This window comes from Sminthopsis crassicaudata, chromosome 1 (genome assembly GCF_048593235.1).
Source record: "Sminthopsis crassicaudata isolate SCR6 chromosome 1, ASM4859323v1, whole genome shotgun sequence".
NCBI classification, from domain to species: domain Eukaryota; kingdom Metazoa; phylum Chordata; class Mammalia; order Dasyuromorphia; family Dasyuridae; genus Sminthopsis; species Sminthopsis crassicaudata.
Window position 1 is genome coordinate 3,801,914 of NC_133617.1, and position 21,683 is coordinate 3,823,596.

General features: G+C 43.6%; 1 protein-coding gene across 16 annotated transcripts in view; it reads right to left on the reverse strand.

Moving 5' to 3' along the window:
* Positions 1–14,768: 14,768 nt before the first annotated feature.
* The window catches only part of LOC141556266 (uncharacterized), a 111,725-nt gene continuing 104,810 nt past the window's right edge, over positions 14,769–21,683 (reverse strand). For 14 of the 16 annotated variants that reach the window (XM_074290128.1, XM_074290234.1, XM_074290208.1 and 11 more), the window contains 3 exons: positions 20,175–20,301; positions 19,615–19,710; positions 14,769–18,931 (listed from right to left, as the gene is read on the reverse strand). In XM_074290128.1, the coding sequence (XP_074146229.1) occupies positions 15,585–18,931; positions 19,615–19,710; positions 20,175–20,301 (3,570 nt within the window). In that variant the 3' untranslated portion in view covers positions 14,769–15,584. Of the gene's footprint in view, positions 18,932–19,614; positions 19,711–20,174; positions 20,302–20,514; positions 21,372–21,391; positions 21,476–21,683 lie in introns of those variants that run through there. The other 2 variants (XM_074290201.1, XM_074290255.1) reach the window with 2 other exon arrangements.

Here is a 21,683-nt window from a genome sequence, read left to right on the forward strand (position 1 = left end):
TTGAAGAGTCTGTGTCAGTATGAATGACAATGACTTTGACTTCTGAAATTAGGATCCTGGACTTGAAGGCCTCAGAGGTCTCCCTATTTTTTCTCTCACTGAGAGGGATCTTCTCTGTGAAGAACACACAAACTCTGTTCTTTTTCATTTCCTCTCTCATTTCCCTGAGGAATTCCTCACCTCTCATATCATCAAAGACAATCAGACCTATCCAGTTCCATTGGAAATATGCCAATAATCGGACAATTCCTCGGTGAAGAGAAGAGGATTTGTGGGCCATCTGATAGAGGGAAGGAAACTGGACTTTGTCAGCAAGACTGCGATCAAATGGACCGTAAGTAATCTGGATGAGAAAAAAATATGGATGAGCAGGTGCATGATGCTGCAGAGAGAACTAAAGTAAAATACACTTACTCAAATGGGTATATTTATTGTTGGAAGAAAGTTTTAGATTTTATTGTAAAGTTTATCATAAATGACAATTTTTCTCTGAAAGTCTACGTCTCTCTGAGCTCTCAAAAAGACAATGACTTATTGAAGGCATTCAAATAATGAATCTTCCTTAAGCTTCCCAAAGGAACCAGAATAGATAAATTATTTCTTCATTTGAACTTTGGACCAGAACAAATTGCTAGAGTAAACCAGCTCTATATGATTGAGGCTGAAGACAAGGTTTTCTTTGTGAATGAAAGAAAACCACATGATCAGAACTGTGTACTTTTTTGATTTGGGACAAAATAATATTCACCTGTAGATGTCATTACTGGTTTTCATTGTAGTATTTTTAACAAGAAAATCTAACTGCTTTTCAAGAGACCCTGAATATGTATTTCTGGCTTTATGAAATCAGAAAACTGAGATTTCTAAAGGAGTTTAGTGAGATCTAAATGAGTGATACAGGAAAGACACCCCCAGTATAATGTTGCTGACTAGCTGACATCCTCCCCATCACTAAATATGTCCAAGAATATGACTTTTCAATTATACTGACAGCTCATTCTTCTTCATGTATCATTGCTATAAATAGAACAAACAGGGAAACAAAAAATGTTTTTTCAACATTAGAGAAATGCAATTCAAAACAAGTTGGATGTCATAAAAGACGCCTATCAGATTTACAAATATCCCAAAAACATAAAAGTAAAGGAGAAAACGTGGAAATTTTTTGTAAGAAGTGTCTCTGGTAAAATCCAGCAGTAAACTGGGCAAGGGAATGGCAATGTGTAGTGTAGATTGCCTTCATTTCTCAAAAATAAAGTTATCTCTAGGCATATGATAAAATTCTAAATCACTATTTTTAGAGATGTGCAAATTGAAACAACTCTGCAGTACCACATCCCACTTATTAGATTGATTAACATAACAAAAAAGGGAATCATAAAAAATCCTGTAAGGGATATTGTAAACTGGGGACATAGCACACTATTGCTGGAATTGTGATCTGATCCAATTATTATGGGAAAAATTTTTGAAAAGATGATCAAAAGGCTTTAAAACTGTTCATATCCTTCCATCCAGCAATACCTTTGATAAATCTATATACCAATATTATTACAAAAGTGAGAAAGGACCAATTTGAACTAAATTCGTTAAGTAGTTGTTTTTGCTACTGCTAAAGATTGGAAGTGAAATGCACATATTTTAATTGTAAAATGGTTATTCTAGCTACAGTATATGATGATGATGAAATGTAAATATGTTGATATAAATGAGAAGCAAGACAAAATCCCTGGAAAGTTCTAGGTACAAAGATGGAAAGTGTAGTGAGCATAAGCTGGAGAGCATGCTACACTCGAATAGCACTATTGTACCATAAGGGATTGTGAATGATTTAGAAATTCTCATCGATACAATGAATCAAGAAATTCTAAGAGAACTAAAAAAGAAACATACGTTTCATCAATAGAGAAAGAATTGACATTATCTGAATCCTGAATGAAGCATAGCATATTTCATTTTCTTCCTTTCTTTTGAGTTCACTTTTACAAAATGACTAAAATGGAAATGTTTTTCATGAATGTACATGTATAACTAATATATGCATGTTTACCAGTTTAAGTACAGCAAGAATATTTGTCTCATTGACAAAATACATATATTCATGGACTGTATAAGAGGGTTGATAAAAATTCAAATCAACTGTGACATGAGGGTGACAAATATTCCCACACATCACACTGGGAAAGAATCTGACTGTTTGGTGAAGGAGACTTAGTCAACTTATCCTGCCATGCTCTGTCTGAGAAGGATCAAGGAAAAATAATCCCAGAATGGAACACATTGCCTGTTCTCTTGACCAGACTTTCTGCAGTTACATATCTGGCAACAAAGGTCCTACATGAAGGTTTTCTCATGATCCCTCACTTAGACAATTCAGTCATGGTTCCACAAGGCTATTTAGGGTTAATTCCTTTGCTCTTTAAGCTTATAAGTTTTTGTTTTTACTCTTCTCCAAGGATATGGTCAAGATTATTTATAATTTCAATGTTAATGATACAACAAAGATCCCAATTGCTTTTTCTCCAAGGACCTTAAATATTGAATATTAAAGAAATTATAGTTAAATAATGTTAGGTTAAATCAGGAGAGCTTTAAAATAAGGAATGTGGATAGAAATGGACAGAGGCTTCCAGTCCTTCACTTTTTCATAAGCATAGTTCCATTATTCAATATTGGCCTCCATTTCCTTTAAAGGAAATTTTCATTATTTCTCTTCCATGAAATCATCCACAATTTTCTTCTTGCTTCAGAACACACAAAACAGTCACCCATCTGACTATTAACAGAATTCACTAAGCAGCGAGCTTAAACTATAGTGCTCAAAAAGGTCTCTTTTCAGTTTTGAAAGCATGAGGTACTTTCTGAAATGTCACTTCTTGCACCAAATGATTCTGCTCTCCTTCTGTGCCCATTATTAAAGTTAGGATCCTCTCTGAGAACAGTGTCAGGAATGTTCTCAAACTCTTGTCCATTTGTAAATGTAAATATGAAGTTCTTATTACAGCTCTGTGGATAAGCTTCCCAGGGCTGCCTAAAACAAGCACCATATACATCAGTGCTCATGCTCAGTATCCTTTTATAGATAATTCTCACCTCAATAAATTATGAACTAATAGTGAAGGACTAAGTGATTATGAAAAATGAAGCTCATAGAATGAGGTTTAAAACAGTGAAAGTTCATTCAACTTAAAGTCAAGAACAGTAAGATCTAATCAGTTCTCTTCCACCAGTGAATTGTGTAGTATCAAGTAAACACTTTAACTTCTCCAATCATTACTGAACTTATCTGTGTAATGGGCAAATACAACTAGTTTTGCTTTCAGATCCTTTCTTGGGTTGAAGGCTAAATGCCTTCTTGGCTTACAATATGGTTGATGTTCCAGAAGTTGTTCATTTTCCCTGATGATGAAGACAGTGGCTTTGTTCAGTCACTAGAGAGTTAAACTGATCTAAGAAAACCCAGATTAATTAGTGTCCCAGTCAATCATTAGCTGCATGACAACCATCTAACTTTTCTCAGTCACAGTAGTCTCTGGTATAAACGGGAGTTATAAGAATATTTTCATTATGAGGTTGTTGTGAGGATCAAAAGAAATACATATATAAACTTTTTTTTAATTTTGAAAGCTATACATAAATGCATGTTATTTTACTGCTGCTGCTCCTGTTACTTTTACTACTAATACTACTGCTGTGACTCCTAGGTTGTACAGAAGAACAGACAATGCATTAGGTTCTATCTCATTCACCTGGGGTAAACGGTAGAGGTCAAGCAGGGTCCCCATCTGAACAGACAGAGCTGATGTGGCTCCTCCAATGGCAGCCACAATCTTTCCTCCCTCTCTGCAGTTGTAATTAGGGAGGGGCTGATATGTTCCAGACAGCCACCACAGGTAGTGCTCCACGGTCCGTTCTTCACTGGAATAGGAGTTGTACATACGGTATCCCAGGGAAATGTTGGGCAACAGATTGGGATTCCTGTTAATCTCATGCAGGGTGAAGGCAGGCATGATGTATTGCTGGTAATTTTTTTCATTATATCTGGTGAATTAATGGTAAATGTTATAGAACATTGATGCAAACTTCACACAGAATTCATTTTAGAAGAGGGATTTTCCCAACATTTAGACACAACTAAGTTACTGTTTAACTCCTTCCATTTGAATTCAAAATAACCTCTCTCCATACACATTGTTCCAGTATACTTTTTTTTGGGTAATTTCTTAAAGGGTGAGGACTACTGGCTTTATGTCCTAATGAAATTCTGCTTGCTCGAGTCATTCACTGTTTCCACAAGAAGACATGGATAGCTGTTAATTCTAGAAGCCATAGAGTATAAAGGGAGGGAGAAATAAGGTACTGTGATGTAAAGTGGAAATAGAATAATTAGATTGGTTAGAGTCACTGATATATATGGAAACTGTACAGTGGGACCCTATGTCCTTGAATAAGTAAGGGAAGATTTCATGGAGATCATCATTGTCTATGAAAATTGGGGAGATTTTCATATCTGGGTATTTAGCAAAGAGGTCCTTTTCAAAGGAGGAAATTACACCTCTAAATTCTAATAAGGGAGAATAGAATGTGCCACAGATCCTATCTAATATCTCCTATAATAATAGTGACTACCTCTCAGACACTCTGGGCTTGTTTTAATGGATGGAAAATGTTAGCCTGACATTATACTCACTTATATTCAATTTCCACCAAATTATCATTGATGCTGACAATATGGAGGCCTTGCCTTCTCCATGGAGTGCAGTTCTCAAGGTAAAAATCAAATAAGTCATAAAACATAAAAGGGCGTTAGGTTTAGAACAGGATTGTTATTTAATGTTTCACCAGTGGGCGGTGACACTTCCCCTCTAGGTCAAACTTCCCAGTTTTCCTAGATGCTGAACAACAAACAGAACAAAATGAAGTATATTAAAGCAGTAAAAGAATAACCGATAATTCATATCATTGAGTGGCCTTGTTTCTAAGACAAAAATATACACAATTTCAATGAAATATTTAAAATTTATTAATATTGATTCCTAGAGAATTTTTATTTATAAGTACATGGAAAAGTACAAATGAAAAAAAGAATCCAGAGGGATTAAATAATGACATGACCACATTAAGGTTCAGAAAAGAGCTCTTATCTGCCAAAGAACCATTCAGGGAAACTCATGGTGTGTCTTCAACAAGCAGAAGACAGTAAATAGCCGATGAGCCACTGTGACAGAGGAAAATGATCCATAAATGCATGGAGGAGTCTGAATTTTTTTGTTACAACACAGACATAAAACGGTTATGTATGAACGTTGCCTTGCTATATACTGAGATTCTGCTATGGAAAGGAGGGATTTGCAAAGAGAGGTGATAGTAACAGTGCACAAAACTAAGACCTATGCAGCAGCACAAAGGTCAGGATGTTTGTCAAATCCCACAAAGTAACTAAACACCCATCTGTCCCGAGTTAAGGAAGAGTTAGCTTGAGACATTAAAAGAAGCCCCCCTCACACCACCTCGAGAAAACAGAATTCTCCAGACATCCCTGAGAGGGAACAGGCATTTCATAAAACCATTTGCTAGTCTGAGCACTTGCTAGAGCTCCATCCTGCCCAATTCTGTCTTTTCCAAATAAAGCCAAATTTCCTGAGCCTCAGTTTCAAGCTCTATCAGTCCTAACTCACTCAGTACCTTTGAGATTCCCTAAGTTGGGACACGCTGCCTTTCGTGACAACATCACTTTCTCCAAAAGGAATAGAAAATAATGATAAATTCACTTACCCACAGGAAGGAGCAAAGATAAGAACCATTCAATGTTTACATGAAGTCAGGACGGCCAGGAAGGGAGAGAGAGAAAAGACTGAGCCTGGTAGGGACTGAGAAACCTGGGGACGGCCTGTTTGATGGGGAAGGGGAAGGAGAAAGGAGGGAAGGGGGGTTTTCTTTCTTCAGCTCTGAAGTTAAGGAGACACAGTGAAAGCTGCCAAGAAGATACAAACATGACGAGACAGGGAGAGGGGAGAGACTCATACTGAACAATGAGGACTTTTCTTGCATCCTCTTAGTGGAAATGAGCACAGGCAGAGAGAGACACTTACGTGTAAGGCCTACAAGCCTTGTCAGGAGGCCTCTGAAACCGCTCTGCTCCTGTTTCATTGCTAACTTCACGTGACTTTAGGGGGAGAAACAAGCCGATCTCCACATCTCCACGGATGTAACGCATGGGTTGATCCTCATAGCAGTCCTGCCCAGACCCTGGAAGCTGCAGCAGCAGAGACACAGCAAGGGAAGAAACGAGGTGAGAAATGCTTCTCACTATATGGGGCCACATCTCCCTGGACAGTAACCAAAGTTTTAACTCTGAGGCAATGGAACAACTGCTCATGCTCCAGCCAAGTCAGCTGCTTGAGTCAGGGACTGAGGAGGGACTGTCTATGTATAGAAGCCCGGGCTCTGATCTCCAGGTCACACTAGAGAAAACAGAGGAACATGAGTCAGGTCCATGTGCAAGACAAGGACAAAGGTGCAAGATGAGTGACTGTTATATACTTTCTCTCTGTCTCCAGGTACATTTATTTTTAGATAGTTATTGGGTCCATTCTTCTTACACCATATTCCACAGAGAAGTCTCAGTCTCAGAAGAATTCCGGGGACCAGCCTGCCTGGGGCATCTCCAGCTGAGTCCCTGCATCCAGGGAAATCATAAGTGCAAAATTACATTTTGACCTCTCTGTCCCTTGTGCCAAGTCAGGCTCCATCCCAGACGTGCCTTTTGTAGGAAAATAATTTTGTGACCTGACTTCAGCCTGTGATGGAGAAACCTCATGAAATATTCTATTGTAGGACACAAGATTTATTAAATCCTTCACAGATGACAATTTCCCTAAAAGACTGTAAAACTGTAGCCTTGATGCTCATAAGTTCCCTGCACCAGAGTCCATGTGAGCCAGGTCCCAGGCTCAGGGCGCAGTGAAATCCATTTAGAAGAGTCATTACAGAAAGTCCAGTGCTCAGAGTTTTCCTCTGCTAGTGGGTCTCCCTCTTTCTGTCGGATTGTAACATCCGTCTGTTAGAGATGAAAGGAGCCTCAGAGGTTCCTCAGTCCAGGATTTTGAGGACAGATTTCCACTCTCCAACAACCAGAACAAAGACACCTGTAGGCCCATCTTCCCCACCTCAGAAGGTCAAAATCACAGGATCCACAGACACACCTTTGCACTTTGGGCGGTGGGAGAAAAGACTTCTGAAGTCCCACAGACATTTGGAGGAAATCTTTCATGAAATCTCTGCTTTACAGATGAGAAATGTCTCCTAGGAGATTAGAATGACTTGCCTGCATTTACACAATATGGAGCAGAACAATCCTGAGATTTTACCCCAAAGCTAATTCCCTCCTACTCCCAACCACTGCCCTTAGAGAAGGTCACAGGGGGAGTTCCTGCAGTCAGAAAGCCTTTGGAGCAGAGCTTATGGCTCCATCCTTCAGCCTCCAGTCTGAGGGAGAGGCCCCCGAGTGCATGAGATGGGGCCACTTTCCTCAGTGATTCCAGTTCAAGAGATCAGTTTAGTCCTGGGGGAGGGGATGCTGCTCCTGGCAGCGAAAACCAGTCAGAGCTGAGGATGAAAAATGAAGAGAATCGTATACAAAACACTTTGGTAAATCTGCCTTTGCTATGTGATCCCAGGCCATCTTCCCCAGCAGATTACCTATAACAAGATAAAGGAGCATATAGTCAGAAGAGACCTCAGAGACCTGGTGATTCTAGGTTGGTCCCTTCCTTCTCTAGATCCAGGAAATGGGCCCTGCAAGGTTCAGTCATTTTGGTCAGGTCTAATCCTCAGTGACCCCATTTTGAGGTTTCCCTAGAGGGCTTTGCCCCTCCCCCTCCAAGGCCTTTGATTGATGAAGTAACTGAAGCAAATAAGGTGAAGGACTTGCCTTGGGTCACAAAGGGATTCCAGTAAGTGCCTGAGGCCAGATTAGAATTTGCCTCCTGTCCCCTAACTGTCCCTGTCCAATCTGAGACCCTTCCAATGGAAGATCCACTCTGGGTTCTTTAGGGCACTTGCCCCTCCAAATAAGGAGGTCAGGGTCCTCTCTGGGGCTTATTCTTCCCACTTTGGAGGAAATCTCAGTGAAAAAATAATGTTAAAACAAAGCTTCATTATGACTCCTGTGTAGGGTCTCCTCAAAGTGCTCCTCACAGAGGATATTGGGGCAATGAGAGAGGCTTTAGTTACACACACACACACACACACACACACACACACACACACACACACACACACACAAGAAACACAACATTTCCTGGGACATTTTGTGAGTAAAGAAGCTGTGGTAGAGACCAATGGTTTGTAAGGACTTAGTTTCCAGGTGGATTCATCTGGGATCCTGCTGGGAGCCTTTGGGCAAGGAGACTTCAGTCAGCCCTCCCCCTCTGGCAGAGAACTCTGGGAATTGCACAGAACTTTGTCTCTTTTGACTTTGACCCTCCTCAGGATCCACTTGTCTCTGAGGATATTAGAGTGAATATCTGATAAAGATAAGGTGGAATGGACCCTCCAGGTCCTGAGGGGACCATTGCAGCCCATCCAGAACACTGAAGAGACGACTGCCATCCTGGCTAGAAAAGGGAACAGGAGACACACAGGGGGACTGGCAGCAGGAAGGCTCTTCATTTCCTTCCACAGAGAGAAGGCCCAACAGCAAGGACTCAGAACCAGGCATCTGAGATGCATCTAATATGTTCCCATCATCCTCCTGGAAGGGAAGGACTTTCAGGGCGCTGCCTCCCCAGTGATGACAGCTCCTAAAACAGAAGGAAATGGGGATTCCCGAGGGCTCAGGACTGTCTATATCTGACCCACAGGTCACTGCATCAATGGGAATAATACACAAGAACAGGCCGATGTTAGGATTACTAGGTGAGAATTCAGGTTGTCTGGACAATTACAAGGTGAGAACTCAGGTTGACTTGATAGTTCTTTGGCTCAGATTCTAAGATTGCCCCCTGCTTTGCTAGGGCTCCCTGAGCACCTTTTCCCAGGCCTTGAGGCTGAATCCCCTCTCTGACCAGCAAAGGATATGAACAGACAATTCTCAGATGATGAAATTGAAACTATTTCCACTCATATGAAAGAGTGTTCCAAATCACTACTGATCAGAGAAATGCAAATTAAGACAACTCTGAGATACCACTACACACCTGTCAGACAGGAACAAATAATGATGAATGTTGCTGGGGCTGTGGGAAAACTGGGACACTAATACATTGCTGGTGGAGTTGTGAAAGAATCCAGCCATTCTGGAGAGCAATTTGGAACTATGCTCAACAAGTTATCAAACTGTGCAGACTCTTTGATCCAGCATTGCTGCTATTGGGCTTATATCCCAAAGAAATACTAAAGAGCAGAAAGGGACCCGTATGTGCCAAAATGTTGGCGGCAGCCATTTTCATAGTGGCCAGAAACTGGAAATTGAACAGACGCCCATCAGTTGGAGAATGGTTGGGTAAATTGTGGTATATGAAGGTTATGGAATATTATTGCTCTGTAAGAAATGACCAGCAGGAGGAATACAGAGAGGCCTGGAGAGACTTACATCAACTGATGCTGAGTGAAACGAGCAGAACCAGAAGATCGCTGTACACTTCAATACTGTATGAGGATGTATTCTGATGGAAGTGGAAATCTTCAACATAAAAAAGATCCAACTCACTTCCAGTTGATCAATGATGGACAGAAATAATATACCCAGAGAAGGAACACTGGGAAGTGAATGTAAATTATTAGTACTAATATCTGTCTGCCCAGGTTACTTATACCTTCGGAATCTAATACTTAATGTGCAACAAGAAAATGGTATTTACACACATATATTATATCTAGGTTATACCGTAACACATGTAAAATGTATGGGATTTCCTGTCATCTAGGGGAGGGAGTAGGGGGAGGGAGGGGATAATTTGGAAAAATGAATACAAGGGATAATATTATAAAAAAAATTACTCATGCATATATATTGTCAAAAAATTATAATTATAAAATTAAAAAAATAAAAATATTTTTTTAAATGGCATTTTGAACCTAAAAAAAAAAAAAAAAGAACTGGGGAGCAGGAGCTCCCAAACCTCTGCTGTGGCCTTTGGTTCCCACACTGACCCGCACAGAGTGAGTTCTCAGCACAGGCTCCTTTGATCCCCCATCATTTACCCCCAGGGGGATCCCAACTGACCTCTGTATTGCCTGAGATCCCTGACCTCCCTGGCCTCTTCTGGAGCAGGAGGGGGTCAGACTCCTGACCTCTGAGGGCTCCTGGCTCCAGGTCCATGATCTGGTCCAGCCTTAGGCAGAACAGGGGGGGGGGGGGTTCTGGGGGAGGGGCCCAGGGATTTTCATGATCTCTGATCCCTGACCTGGGAGGGAGAGAGTCAAGCTAAGGGGAAGGGCAAGGGCTAAATCAGGAGCTCCAGGGACACCTGGCCTGAACAAAGGGGCAGCTAAGGGGGCAGAACATGGAGCTCAGGCTGGAGCCAGGGAGAACCGAGTCCCACTGCAGCCTCAGGCACCTGCTGGCTGTGGGAACCTGGGAAATCCCTCTGATTGTCTCAGTTTGTCCTGAAGTAAAATGGGATAATAATAGCACCTACCTCCTGGGGGTGCAGTGAAGATCAAATGAGGTAATTGTGAAGCCCTTAGCACAGGGCCCAGCTCATAGGATGTGCTCCATAAACAATAGTTATTAGTATTATTATTTGTAATGTTCTTGGTTTCAGTTTCCTTGGGGTCTCTGGGAGCAGCCTTCCCTTCACTTCAGTAATCACCACAAGTGCAGCCCGGGGTTAAAGTCCAAATCCTTTCTTGTCTCTTTCCAAGTCTCAGCTCCTTTCCTGGCTTCGTTACGTTTCTTGGGGGCCTCTCTCCTCGGTCCCAGAGCTTGAGCTCCCACCTCCTTCTCTGCCTCTGAGTCCCCCCGACTCCACAGGTTTGTGCTCCAGCCTCAGCCACCACCAAGGAGGACGATGGGATGAATCTGTCCCCGCCCCGAGAGCTTCTGGTGCTTCTGTCTCTTCTGGGCCTGAGAGCTCGTCCTTCTGTGCCCCTCACTGAGCACACCCCTGTCATGACACCCCTGGGAACCATTCTTTGTTGTAGGATTAAATCAATGCTGACCTGGGTTTAACCACTTCTCCTCAGTCCCACTCAGGGCCTTGTTTCTGGTTCCGGCCCTACATCTCCTTGTAGGGTCAGACCAATCCCCCTGAGCCAGGCTGAAGGAGGGAACCATTGTCTCTGTCAATCCCACTGACTCAGCCCCTTGTTAGAATCCTAACACATATATACACACAGGGGACTTTTCAGTTTTTTTTGTTGTTGGAAATTATTCCCATCATCCCCCTCACCAAAGGAAAAGAGGCTTCTGGAATGGAGCAGCCAGGATGGGGAGAACATGGCAGCCCAACAGGACCTGGGGCTCAGATGATGTTGGGAATCTCGGCTGCAGATGGGGAAGGGAAAGAAGGCCTAGAAAATGGAGCTGGGAAGGCTCCAAAAGTGGTGGGGGCCAGGGAGCCATGGGGTCCTTCCTTTAGTTCCAGAATAAAGAGCTCCACCGAAGGCCCAGGGCATTTTTGGGGTGATCCTACATCCTCCCTTGCTAGATGTCCCTGAGGAGAGACCCGTTTCCTTTTCCGACAAGAAGGCCGTCCCTGGCCCTGGGCTCCACAGGGAGGGGGACTGGCCCATCCTCTGCACAATGAGGTAGAAAGCCTGAGATCCCTATCCTGACTCATCTCTGGATAATCTGGGGGACCCCGGGCCTCAGTTCCCCTGGCTATGACATGGTGCACTTGCACTTCCTGTCTCCTTGGTCCCTTCTGGCTCTCCATGGAGGACCTCATCATCCCTCCTCTTATCTCCCTCCTCCCTCTTTTTTCTGGGATGCTCTCTCAGAGCACTGGATAATCCCTGGCTCCTGTGTGATCTGGACAAGCACCTTTCCTGCTCTGAGCCTCAGCTCCCTGGGACCCCTCCTGGCTCTCCGCATCTCCCCCTTTTCTGTTCACTTGCACTCTCAGAAGGTGAAATGGTCAAGCCTACTGTGCCTGGAGGCAAAGGATCCATAGGCTCAACAGGAACAGATTTCACTTCTCCAGGGAGTTTCTCAGTAGTCTCTACTGCACACAACTCTATTATTCCTAATTTCAATCCCTTTCTTCCATCTGAATGCCTTTTGGCTGATTGATCATGTCTTAAAATTCTCTAAATGTAACCTCGCCTGCCATCATGCCCCACTTGGGGGGCTGAAGCTGGCCCCACCTCTCATTTCCCTAGGTCAATCTACATTCGGAGGCCCAGTGGAGACCCTTGTGACATTTTGTACATGGAGTTTTAGGTCTTCTCTCACCCTGTCTTTTCACTGTATCTCCATACTTACACTGAGCTCTTAGATGTCCAATTTTTCCACATTGAAAACATTGCCGAGTTTCTCTATAAGTCCCTTGCCAGGAGGGACCCTGTCTTTCCATGTTCATCATCGTCCGGGTGTAAAAAGCATTTATTCCCAATGTAGCACAGCATCTTATGATCTCCTCTAAAGGAGCATCTTTGTTTAATCCCCATATAATTCTTTTGCAAATCTCATTGGCATTTTCCTTAGCCATATGCCTGGTAATTATTTCTGTAGCTGCATTTTCTCCAATAGTTCTTTTGACAGCAGTTTGCAAACATCCCACAAAATCTGCAAAAGGTTCATTGGGACCTTGCTCTATTTTAGTGAAAGCCTCTCCACGATCTTTCTGTCCAGGAAGGACACCCCAAGCTTTTATTGCACCAAATTCTCTCAGCCTTACATACCCTAATACAACTATACCACACTGTGCATATGGGACCACATAAAACTTGCTATCATGTATAGATGTCTCCTTGACACTTGGTATCTCTCTGCTTTAATTATGAAACAGGTTGTCACTCCCCATGATTCTCAGGAAGGCTGTGAGACCTAAGGAGAGGTGGGGAGCCAAACCAGACACTGTCAGCAGGATTCCTTTTATTGGACTAAAGGATCTTATACCTCACCCAGGGTTCCCCAGTGTCTCTGCCCCTCTACAGACTTGGAACTCTCAGTTACATCAAAGGGAGAAATTCCCGAATGCTGTAGATGACGTCACGTACCTTGGCAGTATACTTTCCAGGGAGACATATGTAAATGATGAGACTGATGAACCCCAGCTAGTTCAGTATTTCTGAGGCTCCAGGAGAAAGTGAGAGAAGAGTTCTTAGGCTGCCTACCAAATTAAGGCAGTTGGGTGATGTGGTGGATAGAGCACTGATCCTGGGATCAGGAAAATTCATTTTCATGAGTTCCAATCTGGCCTCAGACACTTACTGGCTGTGTGACCCTGCACAAGTCACTTAATGATGCTTGCCTCAGTTTCCTTATCTGTAAACTGGATTGGAGAAGGGAACGATAAACCATTCCAGTAGCTTTGCCAAAAGCTGCACTTTGACTCTATCATTTTCGTCCTTTTCAAGCATGAAGGACAATAACCAGGGTCTCCTGAATAGCTTTTGGGTGCTATTAACAGTTAATTTTTTTTTTTTTTTTTTTTCCTGTAGGACTATAAAGAAAGGCGTAACACAGGGGAAAAATTTTGTCTAAAAGCAAGTTGTGAAGCAGAAAAAGGTCACAAAGTTGCTGATAAGCTACAAGATGATCTGTACAGACCTCTGGATGGTCTGGAAAACATATGGTCTTATGTCAATATTATGTAAACTGTAGATCAATATCATGTAGAATTGTATGCAAGTTTGGTAAAGAAAAATTACCAGAGTTATGTGTGCAAGGACACAAAAGTTGCATTCATTTAGAAAGGATTTAATCCCTTGCATGGGCTATGTGCACACACGTACTCAGTCTACATGTATGCATTCTGGATCCTGTTTGTGACAATCTATAAACTTCTACTTGAGATAATTTCTGCCTCCTGATTTACATAACTCAACACAATCAAACCTATTGGACAAGAAAGAATGAATGGATAGTGTGAGGAACTGAGACAAAAGTAAATAAATGACTTGAGATATTAGTACAGAAAAAAGAATGGGGGGCAGGGAGCCCCATGGGGAGGAGATTGATTCTAGTAATCTGTCCCCCATTGACAGTGTCGCCCTTGACTGTACTCACTCAGAGGCTAATTCTCCTTTCTGCCTGAATGGATCTTCTCACAGGTGCCCTTCCTTTCTGCTACTTCATGTAGATCCTCCTGCTCACTTACCTGAACTTTATAAAGTTTCCTCCTATTTGAATCTCCAGCCTCAAATCTCCGCCCACTCCATTTCATCCTCTATGAGTCACTGAAGTGATTTTCCTACAGCACAGGTAAGACTGTACCACCTCACTTGCCCCTCCTCTTGGAATTCTAGTGCTCCCTATTTCTTCTGAAATCAAATACTTGACTTTTAATGCTCTGCACAAACCTCAACTGTAGTTTAAAAGCCATTCTTGTGTGAGCCTCAGAAGGCCAAATTACTTATGTGGGCCTGATTTCCTCATCCATAAAACAAGGGGGCTAGACTCTATAGACTCCTTTCAACATCTAAGTCCATGACTTTATAATAATAATGTGAACAACAGGAGCCCCTTCCTTCTGGGTAATCAAAGGTGAACTGAAAGATGATCTCAGCAAAGAAAATGAGGAAGCAAAATATCAACATTTTAAGGACCCATGGTATCATCCTCTATATTGACTTAAGACAACCAGGAGACTAACATCTTTTGTGCTTTATTGTGAATTTATTTTCTTAAGTGTTTTCAAATCATATTTTAATCTAGATCAGCCCATTAGGTTGTTTCACTTAAATGATTAAATTAATTGGATTTTTCTCCATCATGAGTTCTATAGTATTGAGGATGTGCATTGATAAGAGGGACTGCTTTCCCCCATTAATTATATTCCTAGGATTTCTCTGGCATATATTCTCTTATGTAAGGAAAGACCTGAATTCTGGGTATAGGCTTTCCAACATTCTATGAATTTGTAGGATTTCTCTCCAGTGTGCATTCTCTGATGTTGAGTTAACATTGTGCTCCAGAAAAAGGCTTTCCCACCACTACTGAATTTGAAAGGTTTCTCTCCAGCGTGAATGCTGAAGTGTGAATGATCTGAGTTCTGGAGGAACATCTTCCCATATTCAGAGCATTCATATGGTTTCTCTCCAGTATGAGCACTGCTGTGATTGGTTAAGAGCAGACTTCTGAGAGAACGCCTTCCCTCACATGCTGCACTAATCAGGTCTTAGTTCTGTATGAGTTCTCCGGTGCTGAGTCAGGATGGAACTTGTTTGGAATGTCTTCCTACATTCACTACACTCATAGGTCGCTCTCCCCAGTGTGAGTTCTCTGATGTAGGGTCAGCATTGAGGGTGAAAGAAAGGCTTTCCCACAGTCACTGCATTTGAAAAGTTTCTCTCCAGAGTGAATTCTGAGATTCTATGTAAGATTTCCTTTCTGCCAGTATGCCTTTCCACATTCACTGCATTTATATGGTTTCTCTCCAGTAGGAATAATACTATGACAAGACAGAACAGACTTATTCGCCTTTCCACACTCGCTGCATTGATGGAGTTTTAGTCCCATGAGTTCTGTGGTGCCGAGTCAGGTGTGAGCTTGTTTGGAATGCCTTCCCACATTCACTACACTCATAGGGCCTCTCTCCAGTGTGAGTTCTCTGATGTACGGTCAGCAATGAGGGCCAAAGAAAGGCTTTCCCACACTCATTGCATTTAAAAGGTTTTTCTCCAGTGTGAATCCTACAATGCTGTATGAAAGCTGCCTTACGGAGGAAGTCCTTTCCACAGACACTGCATTTGAAAGGTTTTTCTCCAGTGTGAATCCCACAATGCCGTATGAAAGCTGCCTTATGGAGGAAGGCTTTTCCACAGTCACTGCATTTGAAAGGTTTCTCTCCAATGTGAATTATGTAGTGCTGTGTAAGATTTGATTTCTTCCGGAAGGCCTTTCCACAGTCACTGCATTTGAAAGGTTTTTCTCCAGTGTGAATCCCACAATGCCGTATGAAAGCTGCCTTATGGAGGAAGGCCTTTCCACAGTCACTGCATTTGAAAGGTTTCTCTCCACTGTGAATTCTGTAGTGCTGTGTAAGATTTGATTTCTTCCCGAAGGCCTTTCCACAGTCACTGCATTTGAAAGGTTTCTCTCCAGTGTGAATTCTGTAGTGCTGTCTAAGACTTGCTTTCTGCCGGAAGGCCTTTCCACAGTCACTGCATTTGAAAGGTTTCTCTCCAGTGTGAATTCTGTAGTGATTTCTAAGATTTACTTTCAGCCGGAAAATCTTTCCACATTGACTGCATTTGAAAGGTTTCTCTCCAGTGTGAATTCTGTAGTGCTGTGTAAGATTTGATTTCTTCCGGAAGGCCTTTCCACAGTCACTGCATTTGAAAGATTTCTCTCCAGTGTGAATCCTACAATGCCGTATGAAAACTGCCTTATGGAGGAAGGCTTTTCCACAGTCACTGCATTTGAAAGGTTTCTCTCGAATGTGAATTCTGTAGTGCTGTGTAAGATTTGATTTCTTCCGGAAGGCCTTTCCACAGTCACTGCATTTGAAAGGTTTCTCTCCAGTGTGAATTCTGTAGTGCTCTATAAGATTTACTTTATACCAGAAGGCCTTTCCACATTCACTGCATTTATATGGTTTCTCTCCAGTAGGAATAATACTATGACAAGACAGAACAGACTTATTCGCCTTTCCACACTCGCTGCATTGATGGAGTTTTAGTCCCATATGAGTTCTGTGGTGTCGAGTCAGGTGTGACCTTGTTTGGAATGCCTTCCCACATTCACTACACTCATAGGGCCTCTCTCCAGTGTGAGTTCTCTGATGTACGGTCAGCAATGAGGGCGAAAGAAAGGCTTTCCCACACTCATTGCATTTAAAAGGTTTTTCTCCAGTGTGAATCCTACAATGCTGTATGAAAGCTGCCTTATGGAGGAAGTCCTTTCCACAGACACTGCATTTGAAAGGTTTTTCTCCAGTGTGAATCCCACAATGCCGTATGAAAGCTGCCTTATGGAGGAAGGCTTTTCCACAGTCACTGCATTTGAAAGGTTTCTCTCCAATGTGAATTCTGTAGTGCTGTGTAAGATTTGATTTCTTCCGGAAGGCCTTTCCACAGTCACTGCATTTGAAAGGTTTTTCTCCAGTATGAATTTTGCAGTGCTGAATGAGTTCCGATTTTAGGCGGAAGGCCTTTCCACAGTCACTGCATTTGAAAGGTTTCTCTCCAGTGTGAATTTTGCAGTGCTGAATGAGTTTCGATTTCAGGCGGAAGGCCTTTCCACAGTCACTGCATTTGAAAGGTTTCTCTCCAGTGTGAATTTTGCAGTGCTGAATGAGTATCGATTTCAGGCGGAAGGCCTTTCCACAGTCACTGCATTTGAAAGGTTTCTCTCCAGTGTGAATTTTGCAGTGCTGAATGAGTTTCGATTTCAGGCGGAAGGCCTTTCCACAGTCACTGCATTTGAAAGGTTTCTCTCCAGTGTGAATTCTGTAGTGCTGTGTAAGATTTACTTTCCGCTGGAAGACCTTTCCACAGTCACTGCATTTGAAATGTTTCTCTCCAGTGTGAATTTTGCAGTGCTGAATGAGTTTCGATTTCAGGCGGAAGGCCTTTCCACAGTCACTGCATTTGAAAGGTTTCTCTCCAGTGTGAATTCTGTAGTGCTGTGTAAGACTTACTTTCCGCCCGAAGGCCTTTCCACAGTCACTGCATTTGAAAGGTTTCTCTCCAGTGTGAATTTTGCAGTGCTGAATGAGTTGTGATTTCAAGCAGAAGACCTTTCCACAATCACTGCATTTGAAAGGTTTCTCTCCAGTGTGAATTCTGTAGTGCTGTGTAAGATTTCCTTTCGTCCGGAAAGCCTTTCCACAGTCACTGCATTTGAAAGGTTTCTCTCCAGTGTGAATTCTGTAGTGCTCTATAAGATGTACTTTATGCCAGAAGGCCTTTCCACAGACACTGCATTTAAAAGGTTTCTCTCCAGTGTGAATTCTGTAGTGCTGTGTAAGACTTACTTTCCGCCCGAAGGCCTTTCCACAGACACTGCATTTGAAAGGTTTCTCTCTACTATGAATCTTACAATGCTGTACAAGAAGCTTCTTCTTGTGGAAGGCCTTTCCACAGTCACTGCATTTGAAAGGTCTCTCTCCAGTGTGAATTCTGTAGTGCTGTCTAAAATTTACTTTCAGCCAGAAGACTTTTCCACAGTCACTGCATTTATAAGATTTGTTTTCACTCTGAATACTGGAATATTGAGGCAGATCTGCCTTCTGATAGGATGGCTTCTCACATGGAGACATTTCAGAGCATTTTTTTCCAATATAACTTTTCTGGTGTAGAGTAAGTTCATTGTCCAGGAGGAAAGAATTCCCATTTTCATGAAATTGCTCTTCAACATGAATTCCTGATGTTTTAATGGGGTCCAAACCAGAATAGAAAATTTTCTGACATTTCTTCCCCTCAGAATAGTTCTTCTGTGAACAGATTTGAGTACACTGTCTTTGGTCCGAATCCATGGTGAATCTCCTTCTCTGCTTCTCTCTGTTAAGGAGATCCATTACTATAGACAGTACCTGTTGTGGATTGAGAACTGGCTTTGGGCTGGAGGAGGTTTGGCTGTATTTACAGGATTCAGAGGCTCTGACTTCAACAACAGTTTCTGTTTGGATTTCTTTCCCTTGTCTGGAATATTCCCCCTCATTGTTTTGCTCTTTCTTAAACCTGCCATGATGCTCCCAGGCTTTTCCCATCTCAGAGGTACAAGGGCCATCCCTTAAGGATTTGGTTGGGGATAAGTCTTTCATAGAAACACTTAACTTTGGAGTGGACTCCTTGGTCTGAGGCCTAGTGCCCCCATCTGAAAGAAAGGAAAAGCAGAAGTGCTTTTTCAATGGCTGAATAAGCTTTGCTCTACAGTTCACATTCCCAATATTCCATGTGTTATTAACACTATAAACATTTCTCCACTTCAATTAAAATCAATCCTGATGATTTCCACAACTTCTTTGAATTCACCAGGCCTATTCTTTCATACTAACCCTAACCCTAACCCAACAACATATTAAATGAACATGCAAAAACTGAAGCAAAAAATGTTAAATTAATGAAAGCAGGAACTGCTGGTTCCCATATACCAACAGGAACAAAATAGCTTAAAGTATTTTTTCACGAAAATTCTCATCTGAAAATCACCACTGGGGGAGTCCTGAGACTGTGACCACTGGGTCTCAGAAGAGGAAGCTCTGGGTCACTCTTCCACTGCAGAGTTCCCCGTGGCTTTGCAAAAAGGTAAAAGCAATTCAAAGTTCCACCCACCGAGTGGAGTACTGCTCATTCAGGAAGCACCAACAGAACTGAATCATTTCCACCTGTCCCTACCAAGTGACTTTGGTATAAAACGGCAACATGGTCCAAACAAACTAGAGAGGAGGAAAATTACCTCCAAGATCTATGAGAGGGAGAAGGTCACAGCCAGGATCACAGGGTGCCCACTTTCAGGGGTTCTCAGACAGTGCCACATACTCTGGCTCACTCACTTACCTAACCAGCAAGCTCTTGAGACACTGTCCAGTGGAATCCCATGTGCTCTCCCTGACTCCAGCTGAGAGATCATGTCCCCATTGGACTCCACAAGACCTAGTCATGAGAAAGTGATGGAAAGGGTGGGTCACCTCCCAGCCCAATCTCCACAGACCCCTAGGAGCAAGCTTGAAAGCCCAGGGAGGCTGTGGAGGAGCATTCAGAGACATCTGAAGGGGGAGCTTGTTTGTTTCTTGGTGGGACACATCAGGGAATTGGGATCAGAAAGACAAAGAACTCACTTGGTCCATTCCAGTCTGAGGTATCTGGGGACTTTCCTGACTCTAGTCCTTGCCCTGGGACTTTAACAAGTCTCTCTGGCAAGAAGGAACAGAGCTGGGGGTGGGGTGGGGGATCACCCCAGGGAGAAATTAATTTCCAGACACACAAACAAGAGCCCTTCATCCAGGACCAGGGAGAACATGGGCGCCCTGGCTTTGGCCCCTCTGAAATGAGCAAGGGCTGGGGTCTCTTGAGAAGCCCTTCATGAGCACATCCTGGGCCCCAGGAGTCCTTCTTACCCAGGCAGACCAGGTTCCTGTAGTTCTCCAGCATCACGTCCCAGTAAAGCTGCTTCTGGGAGGGGTCCAGGAGGCGCCACTCCTCCCGGGTGAAGTCCACAGCCACATCCTGGAATGTCACCGATCCCTGAAACAAATACATTTGTGCCCGGTCAAGGGCGGGGAGGGAGAGGCAGGGCTCATTCTCGCTCCATCCTAGTTTCAGAGAACATGCTCTGTGATGGGCCAGAACTCGGTACTTAAAACAGGGATTGCTACAAGTACTAAGTGGAATTCATCAGACACTGCTGTGTAGCTTAGCAGGGCGCTTAGAAGTTCGGAGTTCGGTACATGTTCTTACTGTTTAATTTGGCTCCACAAGATCCACCCTCTGACGATATCATTCCGACAGGGCACACAACCTGGGGCAAACTCAGGCAGGGCCGGACTGCGCCCCCCTTTGTGGGGGCGGGAGGCTGAAGCACAGCCCTTCTTCTCAGATTCATTCCGTCTTCACCAGCCTCCCCCGGGCTGGCCCGTCCTCCTAACCCCGCACTGAGAGCAAGGCTGCTCTGAGAACTCTCAAGGACGCCCCGGCAAGGAGACAATAAACAATTCGGACTTTCTTGTGGGGACGACGCACTGAGAGCAAGGCTGGTCCAGAGGCCTCCGGAAAAGTACAACATTCAAAGCCATTTTTTCTCGTGTTTAGTTTTTTTTATTTCTAGGACATACACCTTTTCCGGTACAAGGAAAGGCGGTTTTCAAAATTCGTTTTTGTAAGACTTTGAGGGTGCGGCCGTTTCTCCCTCTCCCTTCTCAAGACACCAGCCACCCCACATAGATTACATTTGTGGAAGACTGAACATATATAATCAAAATGTCTTCTTGGGGAAAAGAATCAGGGAAAAGGAGAAAAACCACCCAAAAAGTGAAAACGCGCCTTTGTTTTGCTCCTCACTGAGGCTTCAGAGCTTGTTCTCTGGGTGGGAAGGACCCGGGAACTGCCTGGGATCAGCCCGTGCCCGAGAAGAACTAAGTCCGGCCCGGCGGATCACCGCCCAATCTGAAAGCAAAGCCCCCGATGCAGGAGGAGGGTTTTATCTGAGACCCGCCTCAGGAAGGGCTCAGGCCTCGGACAGTGACTGACGGGTCTCAGGGGCTCTGAGGCGGGAGAAAGGGCCCATCTGCCCTCCAGGCCCTGGGACTCCTGTCAGGAAGGGGGCGGTGCTACTCACCTGGGGGGCCCGGATGAGGGCCCTGGGGGCCCGGATGTCCCTCCTCTCCCCTGCCCCCCGCATGTGGGCTCCCTGAGGCTGCGCCTGAAAGGAACAAGGAGCCAGGACGGGGTTGGCCTTTTGCCCCTCCCAGCTCCCAACCCTCCCTCTGCTCTGGAGAAGCCCCCAGCCCTCCTGCTCACACAAAGGGGGGGTGGGGGGAGGCTAGTCTGTTTCCAGGGCTCTGATCACTAAAGCTGCACTTAATAATTGCCTGCTGTATACCTCCCTCCACTCCTCTAGATTTTCCCTC